General features: G+C 35.3%; 1 protein-coding gene across 2 annotated transcripts in view; it reads left to right on the top strand.

The window, feature by feature from the left end:
- The window catches only part of CNTN5 (contactin 5), a gene marked incomplete at both ends in the record, with an annotated part of 369,931 nt that overhangs the window by 227,975 nt on the left and 128,948 nt on the right, over positions 1-13,008 (top strand). For both annotated transcript variants that reach the window (XM_080353816.1, XM_080353815.1), the window contains one exon: positions 6,203-6,384. In XM_080353816.1, coding sequence (XP_080209942.1) covers positions 6,203-6,384 — 182 coding nt within the window. The remainder of the gene's footprint in view (positions 1-6,202; positions 6,385-13,008) is intronic.

Raw genomic sequence — 13,008 nt, 5'->3', positions numbered from 1 at the left:
AGCATAGGGAAAGTGGAACATCAAAACAAAACACCAAACTGCAAGTTATCATCAGTAGAATGTCATTCTTGAAGAAGGAGTACTACTGATCTCTTCCATTTCTGTCTTACAACCATCAAAGCAAAATTGTAAATGCTACTAAAATCTTTGTTCGGTAATTTACACAGCTTTAGGTTTAAAGATGGAGGAGCACTTTTTATTTATTTATTTATATATATTTTATTCCAAACTTACTATCTAGAAGCACATATATAGGCTTTCTCTCTGTGTCAGAGGTTTAGAGGATAAGAAGGAAACAAATTCTAGCAATTGTCAATAGTAGGTCCCCAGAGTTACTGTTTTTGTATTTCTCTTCAGGATTTCCCATAAAGAAGTAAATGCATATAATACTATGTGTACAAGATTCTTTAATCCAGCACTTCCAGAAACTGTCACACTGACTGTCTTCAAATTCTATAGCTGATCAGCAGGTTCAAAGCAATCTTGTGCCCCGCAGACATACCAGATTTACATGTGGTGCTCATGTGTGTCGTAACTGGCACTAGACCAGTTGTTTCTGGAAGTCCTGGACTCATTGTAACTATTTCTCTGGAACTGATCTGTGCACATACACTGGCCATACCTGTACAGAAGAGTTAGGAAATCTTAGATAATGTGCCAGATACAAAAATTCTACCTGGACAATGTTTGAAACAGCTTAAAATGACATGACAGTCCGTTTATAAAACAGCTTTACACAGGGAAAGTAAACACAGTGAGACAGTGTATCGCAGTGTACTGTGGCCCTGGGAATGCATATGAACACCTGACAAAACCATGTCACTTTTTCAGGCAAATTCTCTGCTTCAAAGCATTTGTCTCCTCTATCTTAAATTTGAGGATTCTTCATGTGTTATCCCCCAAACTAACACAGCAGATGTCATATATCTTTTGCTGTTCAAGTTGCTTCAGGTTCTCTTCTCAAGAGCCTTGATCACGTCACAGGCTGATGAAAATTTTTCTGACATTATGTCTTTAATACTTTTTAGAAGGATGTCCACTTAGTTCAGAGTGCTCTCAGCCAGCAAGCTGAGATAGGGTGTGATACAGAGAATAGGAAAAAAGGGTCACTGGATGGCTGAGGGAACAACAGAGCTTACTGCTGTCCTTATTTAGTAGTTGTAGTAGTTCAACTCCTTCTCCATCCCACAATGTAGCATTTGCTCTACTATGATTACAAAAGTATAATATGGAATTTTGCAACATGGCTAACACTGAATCCACAGATTCAGTGGAGATGTCCAGCTCTTTTCTATTATTTTTTTCATCATCTAGTTGTGCTATTGTGATTTCATTAAGAGTAAAAACCGTTATCTAACTTTTAAATGGAGAAATAGAAGGTTATAGAATAGCTTTTCACCTTTACTCACTCCTTGTGAAATCAGTGAAATTACCTCTTGTGTATCTTCTGTTTTCATGTTTGATTAAACCTTAATCAGATGACTCTTGTGTTCATGATTAACATGAATTTAACAATTTTAAAAAAACCTTTGAAATCACCAGAATTGTCAGTTATATTATCTAACTTCAGCTGTCAAACAGTTAAAGAGTAAGTTTGAGCTAACAGTTTAGGGTCTCATCTATTAGTAGAGAAAAGCCTCTGGAGTATGATTCACTATGAATAATGAATCATTATAGATAATGAATCATTATCCATACCACTATTTTAGATGTTAGAGATGCTCTAACATGTTAGGACTTAAAGTGTGAAGTAAATTACTTGGAGCTGGACATGCAGCCAAGCAGCCACACTGTCCTTGCTCTGTGCCATGAGGAACAAGCCAACAGTGGTGAGAAACCACATCCACATTTGTATATGACACTGATACATGTGTCAGACCTTTTTAGCACAGTCATGAATGTGTGTTGATGTGACTTAAAGACCTGGACTTGCTCAGACACACAGGCTTCAAACTCATCACGCTTTCCTTCTATTCTATTTCTATTTTTAAATTACCAGTACTCACAGATGCAATATTTCATAAGTAATAATTATATTTCCATAACCAAATGAAAGGAAAAGTTATTACCTTGTCTCCTAAATCTCCGCATATGACCAGAACAGATTTATATGGGATGTTTTAAAGGTAGAATTGTGTGAATGGTTGATGGGTGTTTCTGGAAAGTACCCAATAGAATTTCATTATACTACTCGACACTGTAATCCTACATAATTATCCTCTAATAACTAGAAGATATTTAACACAGTTGCAAGACTGGAAGGCATAAGGTGAAAGGTTTTTATCTAGTCTCAAATGCATAGGTATGCATTTCTTCACTGTGAGAGTGGTGAGACAGTGGAACAGGCTGCTCAGATAAGTATTCAAGGCCAGGTTGGATGGTGATTTGAGCAAGATGGTGTAGTGGAAGATGTCCCTGCCCATAGCAGAAGGGTTGCAACTAAATGATATTTAAGGCCTCTTCCAACCCAAACCATTCTATGATTCTAGGTTTTCAAGGTATGTTATGATATGAACCTGTGCAGGAATACATATACTTTATAGATCTAATCAAATTAATTTTAGATGAAATTAAACAAACAAAAAATACATAAAATTGCTTCCAATAGTTTTTTTGAAACATTTTTATTTCCAATGAAACTGGCAAAGAATTTCTGACAAATTCAAAAGTACTTGTCACAAATAAGACACTGCTGAAAATTTACTCTTATAATATCTTCTAAATGTAAATGTAAATGTAAATGTAAATATATAACTCATATGTTCTATAAATTAAAAGTGAATAAACCCACAGTGATGCCCATTGCAGTCACCAGTGACCTCTTAGAACTTGTGTTTCAGCTCAGATGAACAAGAAGTTTAATGATGGTATTTTTGAAATCAAGTAGAATTTTTTTCTCGGTGGTGCATAGATTTACCAGTAGTATTCAACACATTATTTCCAAAAGTGAGAAAAAGTATTATCTTTGAACTCAGCTGAAACTTGAATAAAGTTACTCATTGCAGTTAAATGTGGGCAGGGTTATAATGAACAAAGAAACTACATTCCCATAGATGTCTGCTGAGACCAAAATGAAAATGGATTATAATGATTATAAAATTTAACACTTATGCATATTACATTAAATTCATGTGAATGATAGAAATACTTTTGCTGTTTCTCTATTTCTTAAAAAGCTGTGGATCATTTGAAAAGATGAACAATATATGCATATGTTAGATTTTATGGTGGATTTTATGAGTTTACTAGATCAGCCACACATTTTTATTCTTTCACATCTTCACTCAGAGATATTTCATTATTTCATTTCATTCTCACACAAGTCACAGAGGAGAAATAGGTATAGATATATTTTTATTTGAGGTGTAAAATCCGTACCTATCTTGTAAGTTATGCAAGGAAAATAAGAAGGTTCATTAAACAGAACTACAAGTTGTCTGCAAGTAGTGATTTGCAGTTTTGTAGTACTTTCTTTTGAAATCATTAAACTACACAGCTAAAGTAATTTTATTTCCTTGAAAAATTCCACTTACTGCCTCACATTGATGAAGAAAAAAGTGAGGCTTTAAAAAGTATGTTTCCTAAGGACCCAGAGAAAAACAAGTTTCATTTGTATTTGCCATGCTGTACAAAGTAACTTTCTGTAGCATACACAAAAGCAAATTTAAAAAAAAAAAATAGTTAAATGCAATTTAACAGAAATTTTCTAAATACATGAATTTCAGAATAATCTCATAGTAGCTAAATGAGACAACTTTAATGATTTATAGTGTCTTCATGGATTCTCAGAAATAAATACTATGAAAAAAATTCCCGTTATCAGTTCTATTCAGCAGAACCAGTTTTCTTCCATGACAACAGAGCAAAAGCATTTTTGTCACTGATTTGACTGGAGGCATGTCTGAAGGGAAAATAAGTAATAATGGGCATCAAGCATGGCAACCTTATGGCACCAAATAAAGTATAAATTTGAATATCAAAGAGAAATGTGCAAATAGAAATAAAATACAAGAGCTAGTAAATGGGAAAACAAGAAACTAATATTGTTATTTGTACTGCTCCTAACATATGTAAATAGCTATCAAAGTTTATAAAATCAAATTATGTAGCCAAGGAAGTGCAAGGAATATCATAAAAGGTAGGATTAAAGATGATAAGTTTTATTAGTGCAGAGACAGAAATATCCTATTTGTTATTTGAATTTGTATTAAACATTCCCATAAGAATGAGAAGGTCTTATAAACTTCTAATTGTATGTAAATAAATTCTAGTAGGAAGCAAACTTTATAAAATAAACACATGCAAGTTGCACAGAAGAGTCCTCAAACCAAACCTACAGGAGACCAAAACTCGACATCAGTCAGCAAGAAAGTTACTTAAGATTAATAATGAGCAAGATACCAAATTTCTATGGTGATATAGTAGGAGAAAAAAGAGAGCTGATATAATCCACACCTATCATATGACCCATAATTATCTATAAAAAGAAAAAGATATTAATGATTGGAGTACTGAAGAAAGATATCAGTCTGGTTTGTTTACTAAGAAAAAAAGAGGTGATTTCATTTCTATACGTGGATATCTTCCCTGGGGGACAGTGATAAAGGACTATTTTCAACAATAAAGAGTATTGTGTGGACTATGCCTCAAAGATTAATCCACACACATTCCAAATAAACCGTCTTTTGTCACGTTAAGTAATCAGTGCACAAACTGATAATGGAAACAATGTTTTTCTCTTTCTGATATATTCAAATAGTGGATACCACTCCACATGGGACTATACTATGTTAACAGGCTAAATGAAATTCAGTGAGTTATGACTTTCAGAAGATAAGATTAGAGAAACCTTCTGACCTCCAGCTGCAAGTCTGTAAATTTTCTGAATCTGTATAAAGTACTAGAATTTGGAGCATCTTGTTTGGAAGTTTGAGTACAACTGTAGTAACTCACATCCTGATTTTAACTGGCTGAAGAATAACTAGGTCTTTACCCATGGTTGGTTGCCATGTCTGTGTCTGTTGTGTCTCAAATTGGACATCCTGAAATACTGACAAAAAGCTGTTTTTCCAGTGCAACTTCATATAGTTACAGCATCTGGAAATTAGCAAATGATAGCAGAAATTGATAGAAGCTTTGAGTCTGAACCTCTGCTATGAAGTACTTTTCCCCATCTAAACTGCCACAAGATCCAGCTGTGTTTATAGCTAAATTTAGACTGGGAAGCAATACAAATAAGTATAAAATATTTTTTTCAAAAAGTGTCAGCATGTAACAGTCACATTTTCTTTTATGATGTCCTGCAGGCTTTGTTTGGAATACCTGAAGCAATCTAGTTTTCAACTCGCAATCAAAGATTTTATAAATACAGTTCTTTTTTTCTTTTTGTTTTTCTTCCCCTTTAAGTATCCACTGACATATTTAGACAAATATATGTCTGTACCAAAAAGCCCAATGGGTCTACAATGACTGTCAAGTGTTATGGCTAAAAATAAAATATTATGAGTGCGAATAGTATCTGATCCATTTCTTCCCTTGGAATGAATGTAAATGACACAGTTTCCACATAGACCTGTGTGGAACAGCAAGCTGCAGCGAAATGCCCTTCCATCTCCGTGAGCAGGCATGGAGTGCTATGAGTCCAAAACAGTAGTGCCATTAATACATACTTGTTACACAACCAGTTTTTTAACTTAAATAATACTGTGACAGCAAAGCTCTCCAAAACTTTGGTCAACTTAATTTATCCAAGATACGCTGGTACTGAAATCCCCCGGTCTATGTGGACATATCACTCACTCATCTCCTGAACTGCAGTTTCATTGAAGGAAAATTGGGAAGTGTTGGAATTTGCTAAATTCATCCAGGTTTTGAAGTCATTGTTCTCTTTTACCTGCTGAGTGAAAGTGTTCAGGAGTAAAGCACAGAGTGTGAGAGAAGCTCTAGAGAGAGTATTTCAAGTGATTTACCTATCTCAATAAAAACTTGGCCTCCCTTGCGGATGAAAGAGACACATTCCATGTAACAAACCATTTATTAAGGATTCCCTCCAGAAAATGAAGTATATCAAGCATTATATGAACCTTAATTGTGGCTATATTTTATTGCTACTTAGATTATTAAATGTTTAAACTACCGGATAACAGAATCTTTATTCTCAATAGTAGAAGAGTGCTAACAGTAATTTTACTAAATATTTCAGCCCTGTTCCAACAATCTCTTGGAGGAAAGTTAATGGTCATAATCCAAGTAAAGCCCGCCTGAGAAAATCCCAAGCTGTGCTTGAAATACCTAATGTGCAACTAGAGGACGCAGGGGTGTACGAATGTAAGGCTGAAAATTCTCGTGGAAGAAATGTCTTCAGAGGACAACTGCAAGTGTATAGTAAGTGTAACTGCACACAATACTATCCAGCAATGTTTTGTCCACATTTAAAGCTTTACCTACATATGAAGGATACTAAACTCCAGTAGAAATGAAATATCTTACTTCTGAAATACAATTAGCTTTGAATTAAGTTATATCTTTTTATTCCTTAGTAATGCATTTAAGTCTGAAATATAAATGAAGTTGACTCCCTCAAAGAGCTGGCTTAATGCAATTTCATATTTGATGTTTATAGGGTTTGGGTTTGTTTTTAAAGGGTACACCCACAATTTTAAAAGTCTGGGTATTTTTATTATTACTATTACTATTACTATTACTATTACTATTACTATTACTATTACTATTATTAATATCCTGATGTGATATATAAAAATAGCATGCAACCTAAGCATGATGTATCAGTCAGAAAACAATATTAGAAATATGTTAGGATTTTTATCCCTATTTTATTAATGTTTCACCCTTGCCGTGCCTGGGTGCTGAGCTGTGTCATGTTCACTGTATAGAAATCAAAGCTAGAGGAGTGCTTCTTTTATTGTAAAAAAAAATCTCAATCCCAACCCAGGCATGCAATTTCTGAAGGTGCGGATTTTCAGAAATTGCTGAACATTTTCTCTCTGGGATTGGTCTTTCTGAAAGTTTTTTGAGGGAGAATTAAAAAAAAAAAAAATAAAAAATTCATGCATCATATTGAAAAAAAAAAACAACAAACATTATCTGAAATTAAACATATTTAGTAAAAATAATTTCTTTTTTATAATATTGTTACTGCATCATAGAGGCTAGAAATGAAAGCTTATATAAGACATATCCTATTTACTGAACATTTACAGGTCAATTTTTGCTTGTATTGAAAATGTGTTTCAGTCTCCACTGCCTCTTCTTATCAATTAAAGTGACATCACTTCCTATAATTCCATTAATTCTATAACCTTAAATACTTAGCAGGAAAGGTCTATTGCAGGAGATCATGCAACAAATCTTTCATACTGAATTGATTTCTGTCTTCAAATATCGCAGCTAGTGGAATTCCAACTGCTGCAGTTTAGACAGGTCCTGAGGTTAACAGATACCTTTAAGAAGTCTCTCCTGTTAATCAGTTTTATTTTTCTTTTCTTGATTTCAGCCTACAGCTCCTAGTGTTTTCTTCCCATTACTGACCATGCACAGTTCTCTGTCTTTGTTACACACTTTCATCAAATAACCATAGACTGGCATTATACATTGAATTTATTTTCCACATATGCCAATATTTTCAGGTCCGTAATCAATTTTCCTGTCTCCTCCAGCTTTCCAATGTCTTTATCTTAGCTCCCTTGTTTTTAGGGAGTATCAGCACATTGCCAGAAGATGTGTCTCTTCTTGCTCTTCATTCTCATCCATGTAGAGTCAAAGGCAGGTTTTTTTCTTAAAATTTTTTCTGGTATATGCTTGAAAAAGATATGCAATGGCAAAGCTGGTAGTTGGCACTTTTCATTTTGTATGTGCAACCCATACTGCACTTGTTGCAAAGGTTTTATAAGACTTTTACTGAAAACAGCACTCTAAGGCATCGAATTACTGCATGCCTCATACTATGCCAATACTCCAGTGATATTTCTCCCATATTACAAACTCTTATTGTCAGTTGCTTCCTCGAAGGTATTACAGCTCCTTTTAGGGACCCAGAGGCCAGGGACGTTTAGGAGCATGCTTGGTATTTTTCAAAAGCATTTCTTAAAATGTTTGAAATTAAAAAAAAAATAAAAATAATAATAATTGGAGTTACAAGGTGTACTTCAGCTCATACACTTACTGGCTGTTTTCCAGAGCTGTGAAACTACTAGATGTCAAAGCGCCTTATAAAGGATTTACAATTATCTTTGCCTCACTCTTTCAAAGCTCAAGGAATATAAAAATGCTCTTCAGGAGAGAAACTAAGATGCTGGAAAATAAAATTATTTCCTCAAGAGCACCCTGCAGAACTCCAATCACAGCAAACATGTTGTAGTGTTCGCCACAGCTCTGCCTCTCTCATTAACCAGGAAACATTTTTGTTTTGAGCAGAAATAAAGATGAGACTCAAATCTAGGAGTTCACAGAAAACATTTTCTATGCCAGTTTTTTTCTACTCTGTAGAGATAGAAATAAGAATTTTTAGTTCTCCACCACTGGACAATTGTCAAAATTGTATTTTTTACAGTCGCTGCCTTTATGGGGAGCACAGTTTGTTCTAATTGGCATTTTTTTTGCAATAATATTAGAACAACTGCTTTAATCTTATAGAAAGGGAGTCCACTCTAGACTGTCTCATTCCTCTGATTAACAGTTCCATGAGACTAGTATATTATTAAGTTACTGTTAAATTTGTTCTTATATTTTAGACTATCTCACAGGTAATTCAAACCCAGATTTGAGTCAGGGTTTCATCTATCTGTGTTAGCAGAGAATGAGATCCGAGGAGGTACTAGAGGGCCTCCAGATGGAGGAGACTGGTAGTGACCTTCAGTATAACAGAACAAGAAGCACAAACTGTTAGCAGCCCCGACAAGTGCCTTTTCTTGGCCTCAAGATGAAATACTCCCCAGTGAGCCTCTCGCAGCCTTCAGTGCTCCTGAAGACAGCATTAATGTCTCATTGACCTATAAACCTTGACAACCCTTTCCAGGGGTGTAAGAGGACTGGGGTAAGAAGATTTTTAACAGTGCAAAAATTTAGCCAACTGTTTCTTTACAAAATTCTCAGCTTCCTTTGCTGACAGCTGATATGGCAGGATTTGAGGGTATTACTTGAAACAGCATTTCCTGCTTGCTGTACCTTTTCTTCATAACAACAGTCAACATGAATTATTTACCTGTAAGCTCATTGTCTTTTCACTGGCATCAATTCCTCCAGGGGACAGCGATTATTTTGGTTCAGAAATTCAGATGTAGGCCATCATTCCGTACCAGGGATTTCTTGTAAAATTGTGGAGCAGGCTGTAGGACTAGCTGTGCCATACTGCAGTCTCACAATTTACATTTCTCTGTAGGAACTCACTTGCTGTCTGTTTGAATCTTCTTCATTTCGTCAGTGGCGTCTGATCTGGGTCACCACAGAATAATTTGGAGAAAGCCCAGGATACCCAGTCTGCCTGTCTGGTCACATTTAATCACAAACTAGTGATTTTTCATTTCTTACCTAGTGCTGCAATCCAGATATAGCAAGACTGCCTGATGCGGCTGACACTTCAGATGTTGTTCAGAAAGTGGTATTTCAGATGCTGACAATTTCAGATTGTTGTAGTCTCAGCACTTAGTGGAAAATCAGCTGTAAAAGTGACAAAGTGTTTTAAAACATAATTTGGACAGGGCAAGACATCCTCATATTCACTGCAACCTATTTTGAGAGGTGTGATTTTTCCCCAAGTCATCTGCTCATCCTGTAGTTTCCAAGACATTGTATTCAAGTTCAAATTGATTAATAGGAGAGAGCACAAAAAATAAAATTTGGGTGGAGAGAATTGGGCATTAACCTTTTGTTATCACAGTTCCCTCACAAATCCTGACTAGCAGCATTTTCCCAATGATAAGCACTGGTTTTTGCAATTCCTGCTCCTGTCTCACACTGAACCTCTTGGGTTTGCTTGTGCATTACACACTCACTAGTGTCTGTTCAGCAGAATGTGGTGCTGTGAAGCAGACCACAAACCCACTGTTTTGGCCATTTTTTTGTTGGCTGGAACAATTCCTTGATCTGCTCACAGCAGTCCCCATGAGCAGCGGTTCTGCCACAGCGGGAGGGGAGATTTGCCGTAACACTGGGGTGGAACGCGGCGCTGAGGGCAGGAATATTCTGTAATGCTTCTATAAGCGTACTGGATCATCCTTATTTTAAAAACCATTTTAATAACTTCCTTATGAAAACTGTGTGGAAGAAAATCCACTGCTGTGACTACAGCAGAGCCCCAGATACGTGTAGTAAAACTGTCTAGAGAATAAGAGATTTTTTTGGTCAGAATCACAGATTCAATTGAAAATTGCTATCTTATCTTTCTCACTGTGATAGCTACGTATTCTTCTGTAACCATATACTTTTCAATGGCACCTGTGTACAGAAAATGAGTTTTATTCACCCCAAACTCTGATCTCATTCACAATTTAGGACACTACCCAAAATTATTTGTCTATGCAATATTTTGTCCTTAATTTTTTTCAGTCAAATGTTGCTTAATAATTTGAGAAAACAGGCTGACTTTTCTGCATCTGAATTTGATTTTGCACGGACGACATAAAAACTGGCCTGTAAGCTTACAGATTTATTGCCAATTTGAGTTTGTAAAACATTTTGACATCCTTGAATAAACAGGTACAGAAATGCAGCATAAAATAAATCAAGGATTGAACGATGATTTTAAAACCTCAGGAGCACTTTATAAAGCTATGGAACAATATCCATAAAGATCAATGAATAATAAAACACATCCTTCTATTCTTACATTCACCCCAAAACTCTTCATTTGACAGATAAAAAATAGGCAAACACCCATTTTTTCCAAGATTAATGATAAATTTATAAAGAGAAAAATTAATCTTTTATATTTGAAATCGCTTTAAATGCTTCTTAGAATGTGTATTTTCTAAGTAAACTGCAACTATAGAATGAAATTTTCTTTGCCTTTATGTGTATCAGGATAGTATTAAGAGATTTTTGTTAAAAAAAAAAGAAATACATTGAGTCAGAGGTTGTACATCCAGTTACATGTTTCACTTTTAATATTATTGACAGGGTTCAAGAACAAGCATTTTGATTTTAAGGAGAGTGACCTTTGCTAATGAGCAGAGAGGGAACTCTCTATGGCAAAGTAAAGAGTACATAAAGAGATTAAAGGAAGCAAAAAAATATTGAAAATGTTTATCTCAGTCATGCATTTAGCTCTTGCTGCTACACCTACCTATTGCTTTGCTACCTTGTTCTCAAAGGGGTGAGAATCTGAGTCACTGCTTTAGTTGATGGCAAGTTCAACAACTTGAAAATTGTGAATAGAAAGGCCATTTAGGCTATGAGAGGAAAATCTAGGACAGAAATACCTCAACTAATGAAAGAAGGTTGTTAATACCAATTGATCATATCACTGTGGGTTGCAAGTTTGTGGTTACAGGGGAAAACCTGTGCCATGACTGTGCTATCAGGACAGCTACAGACAGAGGGTAGGGAATGGCAGTTGTGCACTGAGGAGAACATCTCTGCAGCCAGGCTTTGGGAGACAATTTTATTTCCATGCAAACAGGTGCACACTGATTCTGAATGCTCTGGTTCATGATGAGATCAAATTCAACATAGAAAAATAAGACTGGATATGCTTTAGGTCATATATTAGAATTTTCAGAAGAGCAAAATAGTCAAAAGAATGAAATATAGGTAGGAACAGTTTGCACCTCTTTGAAACTGGATGGTTTTATGGCACCACTGGCTGACTTTTGTGGATTTTAGTTACACATATAACTATCATATCTTCCAAAATCATATCAGCATACTCATTTTCAAAGGAAACAATTTCTTCTCAGCATGTTTCCCTTGTGCATATTGCAACACTCAAAAAGGCAATGACACCATCATCTATACAGTGCGATCAAATTATATTTTTAGGACAATTAGTAGACACCAAGTGACCAGGGACTCCTGCAAACTGCTTCTGGATATTTCGTGGTATCCTTTGATATAATTTAAGAATCAAATGATTCAGCATAGAGGAGCACATATGGAGCGTGTCACTCTTTGACTTGTCTGTAATAGGAAGAATAAAGGAGCAGATGGTTTTGATCCTGGGTTTGGGAGTGAGGTTGGGCAATCTTATCTCTGTTTTCCTCTACTAAAAGGGAAATAAGTGATTCTTTTTCTACTGTGTCTCCAGCTTCTGACAACTGTCTGTTCAGGGACTCTGAAGCAGACTGTTCTCTGCCTAGGAATGATAGACACCTCATTCACTTTCTTTATCATCCATGCACGAGATGTAAGCTAGAAGCAGTTAGTCACTTGTCATGCCTTTTCATATCTTCTCACATCTTTGATTGGTGACCTGTCAAACGCCAGCTAGATTCAAAGATTTATTTTTAAACTTGGTTCCCCATGTTTAAGTACGTTATCAATTATCCAACGTTTGAAGCAGAGACACTGTTGTGACAGATCTGGACTTCTATTCATACCAAGCAGAAGAATTTTACATTCCTTTAGCAATGAAGGCCTTTCAGTTACTTATTCTCTACTATTTGATAAAATCCCCCAACATTTAATATCATTAATTAATTTCATCTGTCATCCTTTTTGCTGTAAAAATTGGTATGGTTACAGTATGAAAACCCAAAAACTGGCTTTTAACCTACTTTTTTATTTCTGCATATGAATGCTCAGTTCCTCACTGAGTCATACAAAGTTTTACAGATCATATAATCCTACATATACCTATCTAATCTGCTGCTGCATTAAAGATCTGTTTCTCTGCAAAAAAAAAAAAATTCCCTGCTTTTTTAAGATTATTACATGAAATCTAGGTACTAATGATCACATATACACTTAATAACTATCGACCTTTAAAAAAAATGTTTTAACATTGGTTTATTGTGTAATTTAGATATCTAATGAATGCTGGAAATCTTGTGGGTT

This window comes from Nesoenas mayeri (assembly GCF_963082525.1).
Source record: "Nesoenas mayeri genome assembly, chromosome: 1".
Taxonomy (NCBI): Eukaryota; Metazoa; Chordata; class Aves; order Columbiformes; family Columbidae; genus Nesoenas; species Nesoenas mayeri.
The sequence above is the reverse complement of the archived record's forward strand: the minus strand, read 5'-3'. Positions and strand labels throughout refer to the sequence as shown.